This window comes from Tenrec ecaudatus, chromosome 10 (assembly GCF_050624435.1).
Source record: "Tenrec ecaudatus isolate mTenEca1 chromosome 10, mTenEca1.hap1, whole genome shotgun sequence".
Classification (NCBI taxonomy): Eukaryota; Metazoa; Chordata; class Mammalia; order Afrosoricida; family Tenrecidae; genus Tenrec; species Tenrec ecaudatus.
The window spans coordinates 146,563,472-146,589,576 of NC_134539.1; the positions used below are offsets into that span (position 1 = coordinate 146,563,472).

General features: G+C 52.1%; 2 protein-coding genes across 3 annotated transcripts in view; one reads left to right on the top strand and one right to left on the bottom strand.

The window, feature by feature from the left end:
* The window catches only part of ARSG (arylsulfatase G), a 129,020-nt gene that overhangs the window by 1,721 nt on the left and 101,194 nt on the right, over positions 1-26,105 (top strand). The window contains exon 2 of one of the 2 annotated variants that reach the window (XM_075562140.1): positions 6,513-6,645. The exons of the other annotated variant lie outside the window; for it this stretch is intronic. The gene's annotated coding sequence lies outside the window, so the exon portion shown is untranslated. The remainder of the gene's footprint in view (positions 1-6,512; positions 6,646-26,105) is intronic. 2 annotated transcript variants of the gene reach the window in all.
* SLC16A6 (solute carrier family 16 member 6) lies at positions 3,421-25,991 on the bottom strand. Its single transcript, XM_075562143.1, has 6 exons — positions 25,773-25,991; positions 19,576-19,814; positions 14,490-14,633; positions 12,124-12,252; positions 7,844-8,659; positions 3,421-5,936 (listed from the first exon to the last, which is right to left on the bottom strand). The coding sequence occupies exons 2-6, from the start codon at positions 19,805-19,807 to the stop codon at positions 5,686-5,688; spliced, it is 1,572 nt and encodes a 523-aa protein (XP_075418258.1). The 5' UTR covers positions 19,808-19,814; positions 25,773-25,991; the 3' UTR covers positions 3,421-5,685.

Consider the following 26,105-nt stretch of genomic DNA (forward strand, 5'->3'; position numbering starts at 1 on the left):
CCACAATGGACACAGAGACACGAGGCCGGGACAACACCCACTGTTGGGGAAATGGTGCCAGAGACTCGCTCCTGGCAGGGCTGCCCCAGCCCGACCTTCCGTCTGTGAAAAAACGCGGGCTCTGCATGGCACAACACGGTGAGGCACGTCCACAGTGAAGATGTGTGTCACGGTGAGGAGAAAACAAGGGCCTCGTCCATTCACGTGTTCATCCACCAACTCTGGGCCGAGCCCTGCGTGAAGCCTTGGGGTACAGCAGTCAACAAACAAATGCCCCCCTCATGTGCCAGTGGAAGAGCGAGACCCTGAACGAGTAGAGGCAGGCTGGTGTGGCACAGACAGACGCAAGGTTGTTGCAGCTGCTGTGAAGTTGACTCTTGAGCTCCTGTGTGGACAGGGCAGAACCCTACTCCCCAGGGGTACCTTTTGGGAGCAGGTTGCCAGACCTTTCTTCTGAGGCACCGCGGAGTGGGTGCAAAGGGCTAACCTTTCTGCTAGTACATAGTTGAATACTTAACTAGAACCCTCAACCCCACCCCCCACCACTAGGACTCGAGGTAGCTAAAGAGAGCGTCAGGTAGCTTTTGAGCAGGCTGGTCGGGAATGGCACTTGGAGACCACTAACTGTGCATACGGGAAGAAACAATGTGTTAAAGAGCACACGGTCTGCTCAACGTACTGAAGAGCAAGGGAGCCCGCTTGAAGACTAAGGTGCCCCTCACCCAGGCCATGACATTCTCAGTCACCTCATATGCAGTGCACGCCGGACAATGAATGCAGAAGGCTGGAAAAGAATTCATGCGATTGCCTTGTGGTGTTGGCAACGGATATTGAAAGTGCTGTGGATTACCAGAGGAACAACCAAATCTGTCTTTGAAGTACAGCTCCTTAGAAGCAGAGGGCAAGACTTGGCTTACATGTAGTCACGAGAGACCAGTCCCTGGAGAAGGACAACATGCTTGGAAAAAAGTACAGGGGCAGCGGAAGAGAGGAAGGCCCTCCCTCGACAAGCTGGATTGACAAGTGCTGCAACAATGGGCTCAAAGGTAACAATTATAAGGATGGTGTAGGACCAGGCAGTGCTTCATCCTGTTGTACATAGGTCTCTATGAGTCAGAATTGACCCGACGGCACCTAACAACAAAGGAGCAGTGTAGCAGGTCAGGGGAACCACAGACCTCCTCTCTGAGGCCTGACATTTCCCGGGGAGAGCGGGGAAGCCATGGGCTGGAGGAGCAGGAGACAATCGATGAGGTGAGCGGGTTCCACAGGACCCTCGTCTATAATGTTAGCTTCTCAAGGTGGCCCTGCCCAACTCATAGAATCTCTGGCTGCTGTAGGGCTGGGGACAGTGGCCATCCACTGCTGTCCCCGGTGGGCAAGCCCACTAGAGGGCAATGCAGTCACACCGTTACAACGGGGTTGGCTTGGGTTCAGGCAAAAGCTGTGAGATTCTGTCTCTATTTGGGTCAGGTTGGGGGAGGAGCGTTTGGGGTCTCTCATGGGTGGTTTCCGCTGGAGACCCCGGTTGGCATCTGTGTGTTGTCTCCCAGCTACTGGGTTCACACCTCAGGAGTCGAGGAGCAAGATCGGGGTTCCAAGTGGTGTCAGCATAGGTTTCAAGGTTTGGGTTGAATTCTAGCGGGGGAGGCCCTGAGCACAAATGGTTAACACACGTGGCTGCTTCCCCAAAAGGCTCATGGTTCAAGTCCACTCACAGGCACTGTAGAGAAAAGCCCCTAACAGTCTATTTTTGCAAAACCAGCTGCGGAAAACCCCGTGGAGCCCCGGCCCACGCAGACACACACGGGCTCGCCAGGAGCCAGAACTGACTGGAGGGTGACTGCTAACGGTGCCAGGGGAACCAGGGTGCGCGTGGGAGTTACCGGTGACTAAGTACACCCACGGGACTAAGGACATGTGATCACCGCTAGTCCGTTCTGTCAGTCATGGTTGGTGAACTATATTTAAAAAGCCGTCATAGATCCAGTCTTTGGGAAATCAATTTGCTATCTCATTTCCCTTCCAGGAATTCATAGTGACTGATGCAAACGGGATTCCGGTGTGAGAGTTATCAGTCCGTGGACTCTGCCACTTTTCCCAGTCTGCCACCTCAGGGAGAGTCAATACGCAAACTGAACACAAGGGGGACCTCGCGTCCGTATTTATGAGAGAGCGATGGGCAGGAGGCTCCCGCTGGAGAGTTTGAAGCAGTTACCAGCATGGAGTCTATAGGGACCCTGTAGGGCAGGGCGGAACTGTCGCGGTGGGTTTCCAAGACTGTGACTCTTCCAGGAAGTTAGAAAGCCGTTCTCCCGCTGGTGGTTTCAAACGGCAGACCTTGTGGCTCGCAAGCAGCTCACCACATCAGCCGCGACACCACCGGGCTCCAGCACCGTTCTCAGAACGATCCTAAGTCTGTGGAGGAACTGATCATGCTGTGGTAGTTTGCTGCCAGGAGGCTGGCTCGTGGCTCTCGGTACGGAGGGTACAACTCCTCTGGGGTCTTCAGGCTGGCCTGTAGGAAGCAGGTCCAGCAGGCAGGTTTCCAGACTCCCCTGGGTGGCTTCAGACTGCCCTTCCGCACGGCAGCCGAGCACTTGGGGGAGTAGAGATGGTCTTAACTATTCCCACGTGTTCCTTTGCATAGGCTTAGCCCAGGGATCGGCAAACGTTCGACATGCAAGAGCCAATCCTGTCTCCCTCAACGATTAAAAAATAATTGTTTGAAAGCTGTGACGCTATTTTTACAAGCAAATGAAATCACCATCATCTTTTATCCTTGAACAGGTTTTCGATTTTACTTCCGAGTCATAGGTGCGCCCCGAGGGTCGCATGCGGCCGCAATTCCCCGACCCCTGGCCTAGCCTGTGCCGCTGTCATGGCATTTTTATCTTTCACTAATAAACAAGTCCAGTAAGAACTTGATGGAAAACTTTACATGTCTCTAGAACAAAGCTGACCCCTGAGAGTCCATTCTGATCCTCGGCCAGAGTGGAGCGGCCCCAGAGTGTGTCCAAGGTCGGAATCGTGATGGAAGCTGACTACTGACCTTCAGCTAGCACCAGAGTGCTGTAGCCAACGAGTCACCAGGGCTCCTGTGTGTGTCTCTCAAAAGGCCAAACCCACTGCCAGCGAGTCAGTAGGGTGAAGTAGAACTGCCCCTGGGCTCCTGAGGCTGTCACTCGTCCTGGGAGCTGCAGGTGACCTTGCACTGAGTGAGCAGTCCAAGGCTTGTAATCCACAACCCCACCAGGACCCTGGTCGAATGAGAAGACTTGGCAGAAACGTTCCTTTAATTTTTTAAAGTTCAGAATCTTTCTTAGCCTCATTTGACTTTTATGGATCAACCATGGGAATCTAATTAAGCTCAAAAACAAACAAGCAAACAAAAAAATCCAGAACCCCACCAGCATCACCACAGGAGACCCCGGTCTCTTTTGGTAAAAAACCACACGTTTATTGCAAATCTAGAAGTACCAGAAAGTCACAGACATGAAACCGGTAGGCCCGCCTTCCTTCCTGGATTATTGGCAGACGGAGAAGGGCATACATTTTGTGTACATGCAGTTGGTAGAATGGGCATAGAGCAGACCCCTCGGAAACCAGTCATAAATATTAAGTTGCATCGAAATTCATCGTGACAAACAAACAAACACGTGGTAAAGTGCTGACATCACGCCGGTCCGTACAACCGCCATGAGCTCAGTCCTTCTCAAGCGGTGACGGGGGATTGCTACATCCACCTCGCCTGCGTATTCCTGCCACCTTATAAACCGTCCCCCCGCCCCCACCCCCCAAAGATTAGATTGTCCTGTTTCTATGGCTGATAAGACGTTCTACAAAACGCAGCTGGTGGCGGTGAGCTCCGCCCCTTTCATTCAGTGCAGAGAAATATTCAAGCTTGTGTGTACCTGCAACCCGAACTAGGCTGTTACACTCTTGGCCCTGAGTTGTCTCAAAGTAACAGTGAAGATGCGCACAGGTGGAGCACCTGCCAGGTGAGAGTCAGGATACATACGCCTGCCTGCCTGCCTGGTCTCCCTCCCTGCGCCCCTCGGACAGGAACTTGCTAAAAGGACAAAGGTGTCCGTGCCGGGTGCCTCTCTCGGAAACTAGGGGCGCTAACCAGGGGGGACTCAGTCTGGTCAAGTCTCGCTCGCTCTCTGTACGGTGGGCGGGATGTTTCTGCTTCTCCCGTGTGAATAAGGGATTAGTTAGCAGTTGGTTGGGGGGGCGGTGTTTAGGGGAAAAAAATGAAAAACAAATACTGCAGCCATTCAAGGAAACCAAATTCTTTCTGATCAGAGGAGGTCCTCAAGTGATCTGAGGTGATGAAACAAAATCTCTGGAGAGAGCTCCCGCTGCTGGCTGTCACCCTCCTCCCCTGCATCCCACACACTGCCTTTCCCTGCGTCCTGACTCGGCCTTGCAGGAGTGTCGTGGCACAAGACAAGAGGGGCTCTCTTAGGTATCGAGAGGGCTGCAGAAAGGGGGTGACAATGCAGATGATGCCCCAGATCTGACTTCTGTTGATCAATAACTTAATAATAAATAGTGGTTTCAATGAAAGACACTGACTGACTCACGGGGACCCTGCGGGACAGGGCAGAACTACCCCTGCGAGACGCGCTCGTTGCTGGAGTGGAAAGCTTCATCTTTCTCCCGAGGCGCCGCTGGTGGTTTCGGATTGCTGACCTTGGAGTTGGTGGTCCAGCACCACCAGGGCTCCTGCATGAAGGACGCTACCACCGCCTATTTCTGAATAAGTAAAAAGCAACAGGAAACACCATTTTCATCGCCACCCCAAGCCTTCCACATCAAAACACTCGTGGGTAGTGACCGCCCATAGAAAGACAGTGGCAACTCTCACATTCAGGAAATTCAAGGTGTAGAAACATTTTCTGTTTGTCGGCCGTGAGTTTGGTCTTAGATGGTGTTTCGTCTCCAGGAAAGTTCTGGAAAGTCCAGAGGCCAGGCTTGGTCAGCGGAAACTTCTGTGTTGTGCAATCCACCACCATGAATTTGCACTCCCAGCCACCCCGGAGGACAGGGTAGGTCTGCCCCCGTGGGTCCCTGAGGCTGTGGCTCTTGGTGGGAGTAGGAAGCCTCATTTTTCTCGAGGAGTGCTGGTGGATTGGAACTGCTGACCTTGTGGTGGTGAGCAGGCCAATGCTTAACCCACCAGGGCCCCTGTGTTATCCAAAGGGTATGTAACCATTTATTGGTCACCGTGAAAACTAGCCAGGACAATTTCTTTCCGAGGAGGGGATGGCAGCCAATTTGCTTGCAGTGACCGGGGTGGACTGCTATTTGAGGACTATCCTTGGTCACAAGGGAGAGTTCTTAAAACGACTTTGCCAATTCAGATCACTCCTTGAAAACGGGACCAGAGAGGCCTCTGTATTGCTAGGGCGGGATCTAGCTGGATGGAGGGCAGGAAGTATGCTTGGGAAAAGTATACAGAAGGGTATCCTGTTGCTCCCACGTGGGAGGAGACGTCAAAAAGGTGGTGGGCAAAGGGAACGGAAAGGTCGTGCACGGACTCTCCCCACCGTCCTGGTGAAGCCCCCGTGAAGGGCCCGCTTCAAAGGTACTTTGAAAGGAGGGTGCACCGTTAGCTGCTCGCCTCACCCTGCACCCTCCCACCCAGCGGTGGCAGGGCGGCCGTCACGGGGCAGTCAGTCAGACGGGCATCTTATGCACCTGCAGGCGCTGCTCATTCCTCCCGAGGTCCATTTCCAGAAAGTCCTCGGGGATGTCTTGTAAAGCCTTCCCGGACCGGCCCTCTGCCTTGGCTTGCCTGGGAGGAGGGCGCTGGCACAGCCCCAGCCGGCAGGGTCTCACCAGGGCCAGGCACACAGCCGCCAGCAACATGCCGGCCGCGCAGGAGTAGAAGGCCCTGCTGTACATTTTGCTTTGGTCCACCAGCAGACCTGGGGGGAGCAGTGACATGTTAGCAATGGCCCTCCCACTGCACACGAACCCTCTCCCTGCACCCGGCTGGTCTCCCAGCACACTCAGAAGCATCTCAACATGTCAGCTGTCTTTGTCTCATTCTGTCTCTCGAAAGCAGAGAAGGTATTGATGTTAAGACACTTATCTAGCTGGCTGAAAAAAACAAAGTCCAAAAAACTCACTGCCATCAAGTTGATGGCGACTCACTGCGACCCTATAGGGCCCTGTGAGTTTCCCGGACTGTAACTTTTTAGGGGCATAGTAGAAAGCCTCATCTTTCTCCAGTGGAGCGGCTGGTGGTTTCGAACTGCTGACCTTGCCGTTAGCAGCCTGATGCACCACCACCACCACGCCATGAGGAGATATAGTAATTCACATGTATCCAAAACACTGGTGCCCCGGTGGGTTACTTATGTGCTGGGCTTGCCAACAAGCTAGGTCAACAGTCTGAATCCACCCACGGCCCCTGCAGAGGAAGATGAGGCTGTCTGCTCCAGTAAAGACCAACGGCCTCAGAAACCCACAGGGCAGTTCTACTTTGTCTTTCTCAATAGAACCCTGGTGATGGACGCAGTAGTTCCGTGCTGGGCTGCTAACCACAAGGTCAGCAGTTCGAAACAACAAGCCACTCCGCTTTCACTTCTGTGAAGAGTTACACTCTTGGAAACCTGCAGGGGCAGTTTGACAGTGAGTCTGTTTGTTTTTGTTGTTAAATCAATGTGTCCTATGTGTTCACCTCCCCAACACCTACCCCTCTGCTGCGAAGCAGAGATGACTGTCACCCCAAACCACCCTAGCTGCCCTCAAGGTGCTTCTGACTCACAGCAACCCACCCGGACAGAGAACTGCCCCCATGGGTTTCAGCTGCTACAACCCTTAGGGGGCAGAAAGGGCCAGCTTCCTCCTGTGGAGCAGCTGGGGGTTTTGAACTGCTGATCTTGTGGCTAACAATCCAACGTGTCGCCCCACTATGCCACCAGGGAGCCTCTAAGAATGATTCATCGTCCTTGTCCTGCAGGTTAGAGCTTAGGCCACTTGGACCGAAGACAAGCCCCTGCCGTCAGCTGGTTCTGACTCATAATGACCCTACAGGGGAGAGCAGAACTGCCCCCGGGGGTTTCTAAAGAGGCCGTAAACCTTTACGGGGACAGAACGCCTCGGGAAGCCGGGAGGGTCTTCTACCTGCCGACCTGGCCAACTGATAGCTCTCAACGCCGCCATGGCTCCTGTGGACTGCAGAGCGAGGTTCTAATGCTGCCGCAGGCACGAATATGCCTTTTGGGCCCGGCTTAAACGGAGAGGGTGGCTTATGTAATCTCTCCTTGCTGCTGTTGCATGGAAACCCCAACGCACAACAGAACGAAACGCTGCCCAAGCCTGCGCCATCCCCACGATGGGTCACAGACCAGACCACGGGATGCCAGGGGCTTTTCACTGGCTGACTCTGGCCAAGGAGAGCCCCAGGCCCTTCTTCCTGGCCTGACTTTGACCGGCAGCTCCACTGAAACTGGGTCAGCACCCCCATGGCACACAGGCCGGCAGGACAGTGGCTGGGCATCACAGTGAGGCTGCTACCACGAGGCCACTGACTGCCACTGCCCTCACGGCCATCGAGCCCACTCCAACGTGCAGCGCCCCGCCAGGGCAGCCTAGGAACTGCTGTGACTTTCCGAGGCTGCAGCTCTTTACAGGAGCAGCCAGCCACAGCCTCCTCACGAGGAGTGGCTGGTGGGCTCGAACTGCTGTCATTGCACCTAGCAGCCCAACACGTAACCCACTATGCCATCAGGGCCCCGGCCTCTCTCCCTGGCAGTTTTGGAAACCGGTCGGTCTGTTATCAGCCTGGGTCAGGAGGGGCTAGCAAGAGGCGGAGGGGTTGAATTACCTGCGAGCGGGGGTCCGGCCAGACCCGACACACTCTGGATGAAGACGTAGACGCCAGCAGCGGAGGCCATCCTCTCGATGCCCACAACGTCCTCTTCAGCCAGCAGCGGGATGTGGGTGCCTCCCACCGTCCCCACCATGCACCCAAAGAAGAGGCTGCAGGACATAAGACCCCAGAAGTCAGTCGCAAAAGGGAAGGCAAACAGGGAGGCGGTCAGTAGGACAACGCAGAAGAGCTCAATGTAGATCTTCCGGATGGGCTCTCTGTTGAGGACAAAGCCGGCTCCGATCCTCCCGAAGACCTCAGCGATGGCCATGGTGGACAGGATGAAGGCCGCCTGCTCCTGCTCGAGGTCCAGGCTGACGCCCAGAGGGATAATGTACAGGGCGGGCGCGAAGAAGCCCAGGGTGGCAAAGAGACCAAACAGTGCGTAACAGATGAAACTCTTCTCCCGCAGAATGGAGAAGTCGAGCAGGGGCACCTGCCCCTCGCTCTGCCGGGAGCCGCCCTTCACCAGGCCCTGCTGCGCCTCCGTCCCGGGCTCGGGCGCCACGCCGGCGTGGCCAGGCACATTCTTAGGTGAGGTAGTGAGCTCCACTCCGGAGTCGATGGAGTCGATGGAGGTGCGCGTCTTCTCGTTCTCCAGCATGCACTGCACCTCCTTCCGCTGCTCCTGGGGGGCCGCCTGGGGGGAGCCCGGCGCGCGGATAAGGATGGGTCGGAGCAGCAGTCCGCAGACGATGATGTTGGCCTGCAGCAGGCCCACGAAGAGCAGGCTCTTCTGCCAGCCAATGCGCTCCTTCAGGGCTGTGATGGCTTGAGGGGGGAGGGATGGAGAGGAAGAGAGAGAGAGAGACAATCACTGGTCAAATAAAACCAAGAAATACAGACCTGGCGAAGGGATCAGGAATCAGGCATCAAAGAGCAAAAAATCACATCGAGAATGAGGGACAGTGCAAAGTGGGGACCCAAGCCCACCTGTAGGCAACTGTACATCCTCTTTCGGAAGGGCCGCAGGGAGGACACGAACCAGTGTAGCAACAATGAAACATACAACTTTCCTCTGGTTCCTAAATGCTTCCTCTCCCCACTATCATGATCCCAATTCTACCTCACAAATCCGGCTAGACCAGGGGATATACACTGGTACAGATAGCAACTGGAAACAGGGAATCCAGGACAGATGAACTGCTCAGGACCAGTGATGAGAGTAGCGATACCGGAGGGTGGAGGGAGTGTGGGGTGGAAAGGGGGAACCGATTACAAGGATCTACATATAACCCCGTCCCTGGGGGACGGACAACAGAAAAGTGGGTGAAGGGAGACGTTGGACATTGTAAAACATGACAAAATAATAATTTATAAATTATCAAGGGTTCATGAGGGAGCAGGGAGGGAGGGGGGAAATGAGGAGCTGATGCCCAGGGGCTTAAGTGGAGAGCACATGTTTTAAGAATGATGAGAGCTTAAGAATGATGAGAGCAACGAATGTACAAATGTGCTTTGCACAATGGATGGATGGTGATAAGAGTTGCATGAGCCCCCCAATAAAATGATTTAAAAAAAAGAAATACGGACCCGGATATAGTGTCACACACACACACACACACACACACACACACACACACACAGACACAAAGACACATACACTCAGAGCCCGGATATAGTGTCACACACACACACACACAGCCTGGATATAGTGTCACACACACACACAGCCCAGATATAGTGTCATACACACACACACACACACACACACACACACATACACAGCCCGGATGTAGTGTCACACACACACACACACAGCCCTGGTGGTGGAGTGTTTACATGTTGAGGGCAAGAGGCGGCGGCTTCTACTCTGAAAGTCCCAGCCTCAGGAAGTCCACAGGGGACGTTCTACCCTGTCCTGTCCTGTCGGGTTGCTGTGCGTCGGCCTCGACTCTGGCAGTAGGTGGATGCGCTATATATGCAAAACATACATGTATGTGCATATACATCCAGCTAACCGAAAGCACACACAGCTGAGTCACTGCGGCTCCTCGGCTGCACCCTGTGCTCTTGGTTTCCTGCTTGTCTCAAAGTGTCAGGAGAAAATGCACAGAGACACTGTTTTATCCGCACCATGGACATTTTCGACCCAGGTCTTAAAAAATGTACCTGGTGGCAGGTGCCCTCACTGGCCGTCATCTTGACCTTGGAGGACGGGGCGGAGCGGCCCCTGTGGATTTCCGAGCCTGTCACTCATTACGGGGTACAAAGCCTCGTCTTTCCCCTGAGGAGCAGCTGGTGGTTTCGAACGGCTGTCCTTGCTCTTTAGTACCCTCACGCGTAACCGCTGTGCCAACGGGGCTCCCTACGGGCTTTTAAGGAAGAGTGCCTGCCTCGGTTTCCCTGGATGTGTTCCAGGGTCTTATACTCCTCCGGCAATAGCCAGCCCATCAGTGCTGGAGCATCTCTTTGGTGCCGGGGCAGGCAGGTCTTCCCCCCAGGAAACTCGCAGTCCACCGGGTCTCTCTCCAGCACCACGGTTCCCTTTAAAAACTCAACGCACGAGGAAAGTTGGAAGAATCACTTTCACCCATTCCCGAAATGGAGTGCTGAGCGTTTTCGTCTGTATCTCAGTTCTTTCACTCTATTAATACACATTCCTTTAAAAAACTGGGCATTATCGGGGCCCAGGTGGCTCCGTGGGTTAGTGGGAACTAACGCAAAGAACAGTGGTTCGAATCCACCACCCGTCCCGTGGAAGAAAGATGTGCAAACTGCTCCCATAAAGGACAGGCTTGGAAATCCTCCCGGAGCAGTTGCCCTCTGTCCTATAGGGCTGCCGGGAGCTGAGACAGACTTCAGGGCAACACGTACGAAACGAAGGGGCTTCAAAGGGATTGTGGCAAAATTCTGTTATGTTCTCCCAGGAGTATATTTATCTTTCACATGAAGTGATTTCAGTAAAACAGTGCCCAAAGTTTTAAAAACTAAACAGTACTAGCAACCTTTCAATAAAATCGGTAGCCTATTATCTCAGTCCCTTTAAAACTCATTCCTCCTTAAAGGCACTGACTTATTTTTAATTCTTTTTAACAATGTTGTTGGCACTGCATCCACACAGCATTCGGTCCAGTAGTTCAATGGTCTCAAGAAGAGCGGCACAATCTTTACCACACTCTGTCTTAGAACGTTCTCTTCTGTCTTGCCCTCTATTATCTTTGAATTGCACATTTCCACAGGCAGCTCGAAGTCCCCGTGCTCATGGGAAGATGATTATTAAAAAGGTTTGAATTTCTAAAATGGGAAGCAGGGAGGGTTAGAGACGGGGCTTTCTACTCTCATAAAGGGCGACCGTCTGGGAAACTCACAGGGGTAGTTCGACCCTGTCCAGTGGGGTCGCTTGGAGTGGCACCGACTCGCTAGCTGGGAGTTTGTTTGTTTGTTTGTTTAATCCTAAAAGGAGCGTTGGCGGCATTGCTGGGCAAGCGTTTGATTGCTACCGGCAAGGTTGCTGGTTCAAACCCAACACTGTATCTGTGGGAGAAAGGCGTGACGATGGGCTTCCAGGCGATGATGGGCTTGGGAATCCTGTGGGAACAGTTCTCTGTCTGTAGGCCACGAGGATTTCCAGGTTTGGAAATGACTTGAGGGTAACGGGTATCATACGAGGGACTTCTCAACATTTGTGGAAAATTCTATCATCTCAATTCCATTTTCCCACAAACATTTTGAAGTCTCCACACATGAGGGCAAACCCCTATTCAAAGGGCCTGAATTCCTGAAGTGGGAAGTAGGAAGGAGGTGCCCTACAAATGTTCTGGAAAACAGAGGGTTAAAAACAGCTTTGGCTAGGGGCTGTTGGGCCCATTCCACCTGACAGTGACCCCAGCAGGGCAGAGTTGAAATGTGTCCCCAGCCCTAATGGCACACTGGTTCCATGCTGGGCTGGTAACAGTAAGGTCAGCAGTTCGAAACCACCAGCCACTCCTGGGGGAAAGGTTTTCTATTCCTGGAGAGCGACCGTCTGGCAAACCCACAGGGGCGGTTCTACCCTGTCTTACAGGGTCTCCATGAGTCCGAATTGACTCCCAGGCAAGGAGTTTAAATCTTTATGAGAGCAAACTCACCCAGAGCCACCGAGTGGGCCACAATGACCGCCCATCCAGTTAGCAGCCCAGCGCTTAACCAGTGCACCACCAGAACACACCAACCTTTCCTTAAACACACCTTAGCTGACCACAAGACTAGCGGAGAGCCTCCCCACCCCCTGGCCCCCCCTCCGGTCCACATACCTGGTGCAAAAGCAAACACTGCAAAACACTCTCCTGTAGAGGCCACCGCCGTCACCACTGAGCGCCTTTTGTCAAAGTACTGCGACAGAATCGTGACCGTTGGCAGGAAGCTGAAGCAGTATCCCAAACCTGGGAGGGGAAGCCAACACGCCTGGTGAGAACCACATGCTATGTGGAAGGAGGGGCTCAAGGACTCTGGTCTCTCGCTTCTGTTTCTTAAACCCCAAGTGCCGACTGCCAGGCCGTCCCTTCTGGAGACTAGTGATGTCGCAAGGAAAAAAGTCAGTCCCTCGAGACGTCTGAAGAAGCCCTACCACCATCTCAGGGTGCCTGGAGCTTGTAGTCACCAGCCGCCATAGCCACGTGCACACAAGGCAACCAAAACATGGTTGTGGCATCAGCACTGGTGGGGGCGGGGGGGAGGCCGGCTCCCTGTCAGTACACTGCAAGCACCACAGCCTCCTCCAACCTGAGACCAGAGGAACTAGGTGGTGCCCGGCGACTGGAGCCCACTGCCGCCATGATCATGTCCTCCCTTCTCAGTGAGGCTTGCCTGCATTCCTGCTGAGCCTTGCCGCTCCCCACCCAGAGCATTAAAAAAAATGTCTCCTGGCTTTTCCAATCTAAATTTACGCGGTCCCTTTTTCAAAGGTGTAAAATTCACAATGAGCACAACGTGCCGTTGTGTGTTTGGTGCAAGTGTACCAGAGAATTAGATTTCTGAATCAATAGGTCATATACCAATTTTTCAGCAACTTTGGCTGCACCCCGCCCCACACTCTCACCCTACCCCCCGCCACGTGTCAGCACTGTTCCCATTTCTTCCCGGGCTGCTTCCTTCCCAATCCTGTTTTCCCTGGCCCTCCCATCTGCTCATCTTTGGTTCTGGGCAAATGTTCCCCTTTTGGTCAAAGATTGTTAATTATTCTGAGGAACTCGTTCTTCCTGTTGTTGGGCGGGGGGGTGTCTCGTCCGCCTGGCTGCCCCGTGGTGCCTTGACCTGCAGTGAGTTTCCACTTAGAAAGCTGTCCATCTCCAGGCAGCTGTTTGGGAGTTCCTCTAGCCTCTCTCCAACCAGTAAGTTTGGTCTTTTAAATTTTTTTTAACTTTGCTGTTGTGGATTGATTTTCTCATGTTAAACCATCCTTGCCTGCCTGGCATGATGCCCAGTTGGTAGTGGCACATTGTTTTGTTTGTTTTTTCCCCATGCTGTTGAATTCTATTGGCTGGAGGTTTGTTGAGAAGTTTTGCCTCTGTATTCATGAGGGATGTTGTTGTGTGGTGCCAGGGCGTCACGGTGAGTTCTGACTCATCGTGAACTTGGGCACAACAGAAGGAGACACTGTCTGGCCCTGTGTTAGTTTAGGCAGGTAGTGTATTTCTCGAAACCTGTCTATTTCCAATTTGCTGGCGTACAGTTTCTCATACTATTGTGATCCTTTTTATTTTCGGTGGCTCTATTGTAGTATCACCCACCCATTCCATTTCTTCTCTGGGTTACTTCTTTTGTCAAATGGTGAATGTATGATTTTCAATTTCATCGATCATGCCCAAGAACCAACTTCCAATCTTGTTGAGCCTTTTGACAGTTTCTCTGTTTTCTGGTTCATTTATTTCTAAATCTTTATTAGGCCTTTTCTTCTGGTGGCTAAGACACAACTGTTACTGTTTTGCGTAAGACCTCCCTACTTTTGGAAATGAGTTTTTTGGTATTTGTAGAACCGGGACAAAGAAAAGCATGTGCATCTTAACTAAATATCCGTATCTATCTATCTTGTGGGTGCTTTTCCAGGGGAAAAACGTTTCTCTTCCACCAAGGATAAGTCCAGCATCCCATGCCCTCCTCCACCGCCTAAGCTCCCCAGAGCCCTGGTTAGAGATGTACTGGCTACAGAAAATCACGTCTTTGGTTATAAAATGGTGTCTTTCAGACATGATGGCAAAATAATGCCAAAGAGAAATGATCACTGGTGAATTAAAAACCAAACCAAAACTCTTGGGCACCTGAGATTGCAGCTCTTACATCTCCTGGAGTCCAGAAGCCCTAATCAAAAGCCATGCTCTAATTTTAGAGGGGAAAAGCCAAGAAAGGAGAAATACAAGCTGCAGGCGCTTGGTGTGACTTGCCATTGATTGATCCTCGCCCATGGTGACCCCAGTGGGTAGAGCAGAGCACTCCACAGGGTTGTCAAGGCCGCAGTGCGTCTGGGTGTCTTGGAACCACGCCGCTGGCTGGCAGGCAAGCACTGGTATTTGCGCCACGCAGGGACTCCAGCCAGGCAGGACGAGGGTTCAATGCCAGCCCCTTCCTCTTCCAACCCAGAAACGACGTCTCCAGAGCACCTGGCTGGAGGAGGAACACTTACCAGAGATGACCCCGACGGAGATGTACATGTGGTACACGGCCTGTGAGAAGGAGGCCAGCACCATTCCCGTGGTGACCAGCAGCCCTCCCACGACCACCACGGGCCGGTGTCCGAATCGGTTGGTCAGGACGGTGGAGAGGGGAGCTGCATGGAAAGAACAGACAAGCCATCTTTTAACTCAGTGCTTCTCCACCCGCCTCTCACCGCTGCCCTTTCGTACACTTCCTCATGTGGTGGGGACCCCCCAGCCATAGCAGGGCTTTCGTTGCTACTTACGGTCATTTTGCTACTGCTATGAATCGGGTGACCCCTGAGAAAGGGTCGTTTGACCCCCAAAGGGGTTGCGACCCAAAGGTCGGGAACCGCTGTTTTAACTGCAGCAGCGCTGGCCCCACTCAGATTTCCCCTTTCAAGCCGTGAATGTGAGAGACAGTGTCAAACACATCATCAATCTCCTGCAATGCCTACTGAAGTCAGTTTTATTTATCATGAAGTCAGTCTTATTTATAAATAAAATTCTTTTATGCATTTATTTTATATTGACTATTTATTCAGAGATTCTCTTCCTGAACAAAGAGGTGACCTTAAAATCATGATCTCCGGTAAGAAAGAAAAAACCAGACTCATGAGAATTAACCTGAGAGAAAACTTCCTGAGGCATTCTTATATTGGTTGGATTCAGACAATACCCTCCAGGGCTCCTTAGAGAGAGCGGGAGGGCTCGTGTTTAAACGTTAGGCCTTTCTCAGATGAAAGATTCTGACTCACCACGAAATGCCTACAGCATGAGGTATGCATTTGATTTGTGATCCATGGTGAAGATGACAATCGGCTTTATTGACAATGAAATGGTTTTACTTATGAAAAAAATGGGTTCACCAGGAATTTACGATGATGCAGAAATGATTGCTTGAATTTTTTTTTTTATATACCTGTTGCTTGGGATTATTTCTACAAAGCTCCGTTTAGGGCTAAATTCTAGCGTCGCTTCTGCTGACGGCCACCTCTCAGGGAGACCTACAGGAGAAAAGCTGCGGCGTGGGTTAAGGCAGTGGATGACGTGTCCCTTGCTTAGCTCCCTCCTAGACTCTCCCATGCTTTATTGTGGTCTCCCGTGGTTACTGAGCAGAGCCCAGGCCGTGGCCGCCCGATGTTCAGCAGAGCAAATGCTGGCTGGTCCTGAGCCGCCTCCATGAAGACCCACAGGGTTTTCACCGGCTGATTTTCAGCATGTCTTTCTTTCTGGTCCTTTCTTCTCGGTCTGGAAGCTCGGCTGAATCCTGTTCAGCACCGTCGTTGTTAGGTGCCGCTATGCTGGCTCTGACTCACAGCAGACCTGTCTATGTGCAGCAGAGCAGAACACCGCTCCGTCCTGCACCAGCCTCACCACTGTTCCTGCGTCGGAGCCCATGATTGCAGGCATGGTGCCCGTCATCTTGTTGAGAGCCTTCCTCTTTTTCTCCCCCTGTTACCAAGCATGATGTCCTTCTCCAAGGACTAGCCTCTTCTGAGAACATGTCCAAAGCAGGTGACGGGAAGTCTCACCATCTCTGCCTCTAAGGAGCATTTTGGCCGTACTTCTTCCAAGGCAGATTAGTTGGCTCATTTGGCTGACCATCGTTCTTGGAATGTCTTTGCCCGTCAACACCATAATTCAAATGCATCGATTCTCCTTTGGTCTCCCTTATTCAATGCCCAACTTTCACATGCATATGAGGGGATTGAGAATACCATGGGTTGGGTCAGGTGCACCTTAGTCCTCAAGGTAACATCCTTGCTTCTGAACACTGTAAAGGTGTCTTTGTGCAGCAGTTACCCAATGCGATGCATAGTTTGACCTTTTGACTGCTGCTTCCACGAACATTGATTGTGGATCCAAGCAAGACAAAATCCATCAACCTTTTCTCCCCTTATCGTGATGCTACCTCTTGGCGCAGTGGTGAGGGTTTTGGTCTTCTTTACATTGAGTTGTAAACCACACTGAAGGCTGCAATCTCTGATCTGCATCAGCAAGTGCTTCAAGTCCTCCTTACTTTCAGCAAGCAAGGGTGTGTCATCCGCATCACCATAGGTTCTTAATAAGCCTTCCTCCAGTCCTGATGCTGGGTTCTTCTTCATACAATCAGCTTCTCTGATATGTGCTAGGTGCACACACTGAATCCGTATGGCCAGCGGATTACCAACCCGATGCACACCACTTCTGATTTAAACCAAGCAGTAGTTTCTTGTTCTGTTCTCACAAGGGCCTCTTGATCCATGTCGAGGTTCTCCGTGAGCACCATGAAGCATTCTGGAATTCCCATTCTCCTCAAGGCTATCTATTGTTTGTTATGGTCCACAGTCAAATACCACAAGATGACCAATAAAACACAAGTAAACATCTCTCTGATACCCTTTGAGCCAAGATCCATCTGACATCAGCAATGACAGTCCTTGTTCCACATCCTCGTCTGAATCCAGCCTGAACCTCTGGCAGCTCCCTGTCAGTGCATTTTTGCAATTCATCTTGGATGATCTTCAGCAACATTTTACTCCGTTGTCTATGCCAAGACATTTGGAAGACAGCTACTTGGCCAACTGACTGGAAGAGATCCGGCTATGTAGCTATTCCCAACAGAAAGGTGACCCAAAAGAATGAGCAAATTACAGAAGAGTATCATTGATATCACATGCAAGTAAAATTTTGCTGATGATCATCCAACAACAGTTGTAGCAGGTCAGCATATGAGCAGCCAATCAAGGCTCCTTGGCCAGCCAGGCGATGGTTGTGCTGAGTTTCATCTTCCAGGAGTCCAACCTCAGACTCCCACATACATATTGAACTTCGACCATGGAACCATTAATGGTCCCCTATTATTATACCTCAATAATAATATTTTAAAAAAATATCTAGCTCACTGCCATTGAGTTGTTTCCAACTATAAGTGATTCTAGATGACAGGTGGGGCTGTCTCTCTGGAATTCCAAGTCTTTCAATATTGACAGGAGTAGAAGGCCCCATCTTTCTCCCAAGGAACTGCTGGCGGCTTCCAACTGCTGACCCCGTGGTTAACAGCTCAGTGCCTAGTTGAATGTGCTAACAGGACTCCTTCCTGTTACTATGTCAACGATCTTTTAATCTGGCAGATTAGGTTTCTAGTTATGTGTTACTGAAGCTAACATCAATACTGACTTGAAAGAGCCATTAAAAGAGCCCCAGTGGCTTAGTGGATTAACGTATTGGGCTGCCCACTTTAAGGTTGGCAGTTCAAAGTCACCAGCTGCTCCACAGGAGAAAGATGAGGCTTTCTATTCCTGTACAGAGCTACAGTCTCGGAAACCCACAGAGGCAGTTCTACTCTGTCCAACAGTCACTATGAATCATAATCAACTTGATGGCATTGAGCTGAGATGGGACCAACAGAGTTAGGGGGAACACAGAGCATGCTGGGTGGAGTGCTAGTTCAAGGTGAGGCAACTCTGACTCAAGGGGATTCATGCGTGACTGGACAGGAAAACAAAAATGGGATTAAAATTTGCCAGTCAGTCTATAATACTCTCATGCATGTTAGCAGCTCATAATGAAAGTACTAACATGACTTTTAGGCTGTGTGTTGGCTCAGAGGATTAACCACTAGACTGTACTACTAATAAAAGAAAAAAATGGTTTTTAAAGAGAAAGTTGAGATCGACTACGTTGTTCTCTTAAGTTGCAAAAACAGCTCAAGCTCAAGCTTCAGGATTTTCTTTTTATGCAGATTCCCAAATGTGAAGCGTTAGTTGTTTATTCAAATTTTCTTTCAGAGAAAGTAAGCCGTCCTGCAATTTAAAAATCAAATATTTTCATACGAAATAAAAAGGAGGGTGGAGTGATCGTTCAGTGGGAGAATGCTTGCCTTCTGTGCTGGAGATCCAAGTTTAATGCCCATCTTAAGCATCTACCTGTGTGTTGATGGGGGCTGGGATGTTGCCGTGAGGCTGGACAGGCTTTAGCGGGGCTTCCAGAGTAAGACAGACTAAGAAGAAAGACCTGGCAATCTACTTCCAGTAATCAGCCAACGAAAACCCTATGGTCCCGTCTGCAGTCCTTCAGGGGAGTGGCGTGGACCCGATCCCCAGGCTTGCTTTCTGTCGTGCATGGGCACCCAGGACTCAGGCAGCCCCTGGACAGCAGCTATCAACAGCAAGGCACCATTCCGCTGGAAGTAGGCGCTCGTCCATGAAACTCTGAGTCACCAGAGAGCATCGGGCCGAATACCAGAAGTTCCTTCTTCCCCCGCAGGCAAACCAGGCGGGCGCTTCTTTGACCCTACTTGTCTACGGCTGGAAGCTCCATTCTCAGAAGTGTTAGCTCACTTGAAAGATAGCCATTCCTTGAAAGGATGAGAGGGCTTTAAGGTCCACCTTCGGAAGTAAGTTCCACGGTCTTGTCCCTCTCAGGAAGACTTCCCATGGCATTGCCGCCGCCTGACAGACAACCTTGCCCACTCATGTCCTAGTCGGCAAGGTCCAATTAGGCCTGCCAGGAAGCGTACCAAAAGCCTATATTTAGCTGATCCTGTTGCACAGCGGTTAATCCGTAAAGTCCTGTAGGGGATTCAGTCACCCGTGGACCACGTTTTTTAAGTTGATATTACGTCGTTTTATACAGCCCATGTCTCCTTTTCCTGTCTCCACGGAACACGTCTCCACTCGCTTCCCTCAGCGTGGCTTTATGGCGACACCAGGGAACAGTAGGTCCTGGATTTCCAGATGCTGCTGTGTTAGAACACGATTGTATCCCCACAGGACTGGGCTTGCTCGCTCCCCTACAGCCCTGCGCGGTCTCTGCAGGCCATGCGTACCGTGCGTATCTATCTATGTTCGTACGCATGGCCCAGGGCAGGCATTTTGGGGCTAGCAAAGACGGATATTTTCTTCAGTGTATCGTGTCTCCTGCCAGCCCTCCCTACAAATCAAGTCACATCACTTCATCGTGGCTCCAAAGGACCAGCAGTTCCCCTATAAGGAAATACCTCACAGACACCCCCAAGTTCCATTTAGGCAGGTAGGCCAATCCATAGAGGCTGATGCCTGGTCTTGTGTGTAAACGGAAAGATGTACTAACCTGTAAACGTTAAGACAAACACACAGATTGATACTATCCATGAGATCCTGCTATTAGATTCATCAAAACTGTCCATCAAGTCATTGAAGAAGACCCCGAATGATTTGATGACGCCGTAGGTAAAGACTTCGATGAAGAAGAACGAAACGGCCACTGCCCAGCCCCATCCTCCGTCAGGCACTTGAGTGTAAACATTGGCTCTGGAGAAAAACTTTGGTTTCTTTTGTGTCATTCTTGATCTGCAATAAAAAGAGACAGTGAGCTTGGGGGGCGGATGCGGCCCAATCCTCTTTAGCAAAAGGCCAGGAGTCACCTCACCAGTCGACAAAACCCGTATCACAGGTGCTTCCCGTTGCTGAATTTTTCAACTGTGTCCCTTTAGACACCTGAGGAAGGCAGCCTTGATGACACAATGATTAAAATGGCCCACTATGAACTGAGAGGTCGCCGGTTCGAACTCACCAAGAGAAAGAGGCGGCAGAGGGCTTTTTTAAGGATTCGCAGCCGTGGAAACCCTGGGAGAGAGGGCGACTCTGTCCGTAGGCTCACTGCAAGTCAGAATTGACTGGAAGGCCAAAGGTTTTAATTTTTTAATGAGTCGGACTGGACTCGAGGGCACAAACCAACCCAAGGTGCTTTAAGAAGCTCCTGTGGGGGCGGGCCGGGGGGGGGCAGCTAAGGCCTCTGCATTTTGCTGTGTGGCGCCTGAGAGTGAATGGCAGGTGCATAGTTTAGAAGGTAGGCTGAGCACCTAGAGAAGCCTGGTCATTCTCAGTCCAGACATGGAAAGCAGCCCATTTCAGGTGGGAGCCAGGAGCCCGCCACGTCCCCCTTCCTTCATCCTCGGCCTTGAACAAGTCCTTCTCTGGACCCAGCAGAGGAGGGAAAACAAGGGCCCCAAGGTAAAGATTTGGATGCGTGAGAACTAAACTCAAAAGGTTTAGAGGGGCCTTTTGACCCTGAGACTTGGTAGCCCGGACTGCTGCTGGGTCCTTCCAAGAACCTCACCACCGCTGGGTCGGTCCCCACTCACTGTGAGTCTATTGGACAGAGCAGCGCCCTCCCTGGAGACCTCCAGGCCTGGGACTCTTTACAAGGCTACATCTTTTGAACGGCTGACCTTGTGATTCGCAGACCAATGCGACCAGGGCTCTCAGACCCTCAGGGTCGCAACAAGTCAAAATCAACTGCGCCTAACTAACCAACCAGACCAGTCGCTGGCACTTCTGGAACACTGCTTTGGTAGCTGCCTAAGTGGTCCTGTATCCAGAGGGTGCCCAGATTTCCCCAGGACGCCCCTCTTTCTAAGAGGCCCCGCCTGTCCATCACTGGGACTTTCAGGGTCCTCCATCTACCAGCCCCCACCCTATCTCTGTAGCCTGATTTCTCCCTGGCCTTGCACTGGACCCAACGGCCACAGTTGAAAGGGACATGTCCTCTGATCTGTAACTACCAAGGCTTTGGCCACGCCCTTTCCCCACCTGGTGCCTTCTCTGTAGCTGGTATGATGGACTCAGCAGTCAACTACTAACTGAGAGGCCAGCGGTTCTCACAAAAGGCATGGCAGTCTGCTTCCATAAGGCGATGGCTTTGGAATCCCTCAGGGCAGCTCTATTCCATCCGACAGGGGCACTGTCAGCGGGAGTCAACTCCACAGCGAGGGGCTTATGGATGACCTCTAAGGCAGACAGATCACCCTGTCTCCCACCCCCAAGGGTGAGTTAAGGCCCTGCACACCGAACACTCTCTCCTGCACAAAGGGTTCCTTCCACCACCACCACCACCGAAGCAGTTCCCCACCAGCGGGTATTGCTTGAAGTTCAGGTGTCATCTCTTTTCACGGATACCTTGTTTCCTCAATTAAATTATATGGCCCGGGACAAACGACATCTGGGGGCTCAATGGGCGTCATCACCCATTCCCTGCATGCAGCCTTTCCCTAGGCATGCAACAGAACGTGGACTAGGAGCCTGATCTGCTGGCTGCTCCTGGGGAGATTACTGCCAAGTAACAGACAGGTAGTCTGTGTCTCAGACAGAATTCAATATTTGCTGATGATAAGGAACCTCACGACAGAGCCCATCATACTGAAGGGTACTTAGCCCCCTCCCTCCAGAGTTCAGCCTATCCTGACTACTGGACTCAGGCAGGAGCCCTGGTGGCCGAGTAGTTATGCATTGGGCAGCTAACTGCAAGGTCCACAGTTTGAAACCACCAGCCACTGCCCAGGAGAAAGATCGGGCTTTCTACTCCCATAAAGAGTTGCAGTCTGAGAAAGCCCAAGGAGCAGTTCTACCCTGTCCAGGAGAGTCACTACGAGTCAGCATTGACTGGACAGCAGTGAGTCTGGTTTTAATCACGTGACTCTGGGGCAACTGGTTACTGGTTCTATTGGTCAGCTGGCTCCTCAGGCCACACCTGGTGGCCCAACCTGGGTGACAGCGAATGTGCAAATGCTATACTGCCCTGGCAGACACAGGTGTAAGGAAGCTGAGCACTGGTCTGATGGGATCCACGAGAGCCCACTCCAACGTGGCATGCTTGATGCCTTTCAGGCTGTTTTGGTATGTTTTAAATAAACTCTGCTTTATGTTACATCTGCACTCTACTGAAGAGAGATCCAGACATAAATCAACACGGACAGGGGTCAGAGGGGCCTTCTCATTAGGGAGATTGTCCTAAAGGGCAACGGAGACCCAGAATCGGTGCCTTCATCTTCCTGAGGCATTCAGTGAGAATGCTGTTCTGTTCAGTTTTGAAACGGAGTTATGTTTCCCATAAGGAACACGGTATAATATAGAATCTCATGGATGATCCCAACTCTAACCCTCTACAGGGCCGAGCAGAGCAGCTCCCTAGGGTTTCCAAGACTGGCCCTCTTTATGGACAGACCAGTTTCCCTACCACACAGCTTGGAGGGTCTCAACCGTGCCACGTTGGCAGCGAGCAGACCAATGGGCAACCCACTCTGCCACTGGGTCATCTTATCATAGATGTAGAAATATACATCCAGACATATGTTGTTGCTGAGGTGCCTCAAGTCAGTTCTGAACCCGTCTGCAACAGCATGAAACACTGTCTGATCCTACAAACAGACCGTGACTCCTGAAACTTACACGGGGCTCTTTGCAGACCCACCCAGGACCTGCCAGAGCAGTTGGCCCTCCAGAGGTGCTTAGTACAGAGGAGCCCAGAGAAGCGTTAAGCTGTTAACCCAAAGGTTGGTGGTTCAAACCCAATAGCCACTCTGGTTGAGAGACGCGGCTCTCTGCTTCCATAAAGATAAGATCGTCTCCGAAATCCAACAGAGCAGTTCTATTTGGTCCCATAGGATCACTCGTGAGTCAGAACCGACTTGATGGAGATACGCTTGGTTTAGGATGTGCACAAAACACATTTGCTGAGCAGAGGAGTCTCTCTCCGGTACTCCTGAAGGAACCTCCAGCCCCCTCCTCATGAAACCATGGCCCAGCATAAGGCCAACCCTGGAGGCAGCTCAAACCTATCCTGAGCTCTAATTGTTTTTCCTGTTCAACCAGCAGCAGCTTAAGCGGCTCCACAAACCCATCAACCCAGACAAACAAAACACATGGCTGAGGCCTGACCCTGGAGCTGTTACTTGGAAGCCCCTCTGAATTCCGGGCTTTTGGAAGTCCCTCTGAATTCCGGGCTTTGTGGGCACAGGGGTTTTATGTATCCGATGGGAAGTAGTTTATGTTTCCTGCATGGGATCTAATTGGTGGGGCAAGTTGAGGGGCCCTGTGCCTTAGGGGAATCCTTCCCCCAGTGTTTTCTACCAAGAACCAAGGGAGTTGTAGAAGGAAACCCTACAAATCTATTGTTCCTTTGTCACCGACTCACGGGAATGTCTTTCTGGCCCATCTCAGCTCATTGAAGTCTTCAAGAGGTCCTGGGCACAATCTGTCCAATTTGGTTACTGGATTGAAAGTTTCATCTTCTATTAGCCGAGGAAGGAGTCCTGGTGGCAGCGTGGTGGGTTACCAGTTAGGCGGCCAACAGTTCAAAACCACCAACAGCTCCTCGGGAGAAAGATGAGGCTTTCTACTCCTATTAAAGTTACGGTTTCGGCGGTAACCCACAGGGGCAGTTCTGCCCTGTCCTGTAGGGTCACCAGGACTCGGCATGGCCCGGATGGCAGTGATTTGTCTGTTGCCGTTGAGTAGTGAAGATTTGGTAACTTAGCCTCTCGGGTGTCTCCCAGTTCCAGATACCTACTGGGCCGCTGGGTGTGTGCCCAGTAGCTATCTTCCCTTCGGATCAATGTTCTTCAGAAAGCAGCAGGACAAATATGGGCTGGGCCAGTTGGGTGACTTCTATGTAGCTGTCAATGGTCCAAATATAACTTTACACGAGACGGGACTCTGCCGGGGCATTAGGAATCTGCTCTCCCCCAGTTTCAATGTTTTCAGATTTGTGGAGAGAAGTTTGAACCGAAAATGTCAAAGATGAGGTTATGATAGATCATACAGGTATGGGCAGACTCCGGGTGGAAAGGGTGAGGCTTCCAGGGGAAGCACAACTTCGGCGGGAAGTACTGTCAAGAGAGCTCCAGTCTTCTGAAAGGTGTCAGGGGGCGACTGCTGGGCACAAGCTGTCTCCAGCCCGGGTGGTCAAAACCATCAGTGTTGAAGTGAAGTTCATTTGAATTTTCTATTTCAGTCATTTAAAAACCAAACCCTGAGCCCCACTCTTGATTGCTGCCGGAGCAGCTCTGAATCATTGTACCAGACCTTGAGGTTGAAACCTGAGCCCCTCCTTTCAAGATCCTCCTCCATTCACCGAGGGAAGCCCTGCTTTAAGACCCTCAGGGGAGAAGAGCTAATGGGTGCCGTTGGGATGCTAACCTCAACGTCAGCAACCTGAAACTACCAGCTGGTCCACAGGAGAAAGATGAAGCTTTCTGTTCCTGCAGGGTCAGTCTTGGGAACCCACAGGGGCAGTTCTACCCTGTGCTAAAGGGTCGCTATGAGTCGGCATTGGCTGCATGGCGGTGAGAATTGGAGATGAGGTCAGGCGTGTTCCCACCGGGCTGCACTATTTACAGGACATGGGTTTCTATTGTGGGAGAAGAGGCGTTTCTTGGAGACTGTGTGTGTGTGTTGTTTATTATTTAAAAGGGGGGAACCCAGTAAATGGACTTGGGGAGATGCATCACTTCCCCTAGCTTTCAGGGCAAGCACTCCACCTGTTTTGCAAACATGACACCCATCGACTATAATCGGCAAAAACCATAAGCTCTCCCCAAAAAACTGTCCCCTGGGTTGGCACGGCGGCCCAGAGCGTCTCCCTGTGACAACAGGCGGGCTGCAGGGTGACCAGCTCTTACTAATCTTCCCAAGTGGCTCTCTGATTGCCACCTGCCCCCCTCCCGGCTCGTGCCCGTGTCGGTGACATTTCAACTGCCACCTCACAAACTTCTACCGCCTGTCTGTTGAGGGGAATTCAAAAAAAAGCAAGCCAGCAAGACACATCCCCGATGCAAATGGCAGTGTTCTCTGCAGCCCCACCAACCCTTGCTGCACAGCCGCTCGCTCGCTGGCAAGGGCGCTTTCCGGCGGTGGCCGGCGGCCCCGGGGACCTCGGAAGTTGCGCCCGAGCAGCGTCAGCAGCTGACAGCTCACATCGTCAAGGTGTGCGTCCCGGGCTCTGCAGGGAACCCCCGCCTGCCCCCGCTCTGCGGGGGCCCACTTTGCCTGCCCCCGGGAACCCGAGGGCCAAGGAGTCAGGGTGCCCCACTTTCCCTCCGCGCGCGCGCGCGCGAGTCTGGGGACCACAGCTGGCATTTCGCTCTGGCGACGCGTCCGTCGGCAACTTCATGCGGGAAACCCACACGGGGCCGAGCCTTGCGTCCCGGAGTCCGGGACCCAGGGCACTCCCCAAGCTAGTCCGTATCTGTAGATTTTTCAGCCCCAGACAGTACCAGGACCCGGGACTGCCAAGTCCCGGCTGCCTACACTGGAGAGCGCGCCATCTGGGTGGCCTTGGGCATATCCAACTGTCAAGAATATTTGCCCCCGCCTCCGGAATAACCTCTCCAATGATCAGATTTCCTCCGCCTCCCCCACCAAAAAGAAAACCCCCGACATAGATGACAAAATAAAAACAAAACACATACACCAAACCGCCCAGATCCCACAACCAAACTTTAAACATGTAAAATATTAAAACCAACTCACCAAGTTAGAAGGGAAGAGAATAAACCCCCACAGGCTCCCGATAAGGGCAAAGGCTGGGCCTCCCACTCTTTATAAGCCGCTCGCTAACATTGACACCGCCTTTAACCCCTTAGGGCGCGGCCAGAGCCTATCACAAGTTGGTCCCGGGAGCTCCGCATGCATTGTCGCCTGCGCCCGCCCCGGATCCCACCTTGGGCACCTTACCACACCCTCCCCCCGCCCCCCACCCCAGCGGTCAGCGACCCAACCCTGTGTGCCGCGATCCGGCCCCGCGACGCTGCCTGTCTCTTATCCTATACCGGCTGCAGCCGGTCTCCGCCGGCCTCGGGGGCG

What these genes read in the sequence shown, in the direction of transcription:
- SLC16A6 (XM_075562143.1), bottom strand. Translation starts at nt 19,807, where the DNA reads ATGACACAAAAGAAACCAAAGTTTTTCTCCAGAGCCAATGTTTACACT. An exon ending in AGTGTTTGCTTTTGCACCAG is followed by an intron (nt 8,660 to 12,123) that starts GTATGTGGACCG and finishes TCCCCCCTCAAG; the next exon opens with CCATCACAGCCCTGAAGGAG. An exon ending in GGCCGGACCCCCGCTCGCAG is followed by an intron (nt 5,937 to 7,843) that starts GTAATTCAACCC and finishes TGCTCCCCCCAG; the next exon opens with GTCTGCTGGTGGACCAAAGC.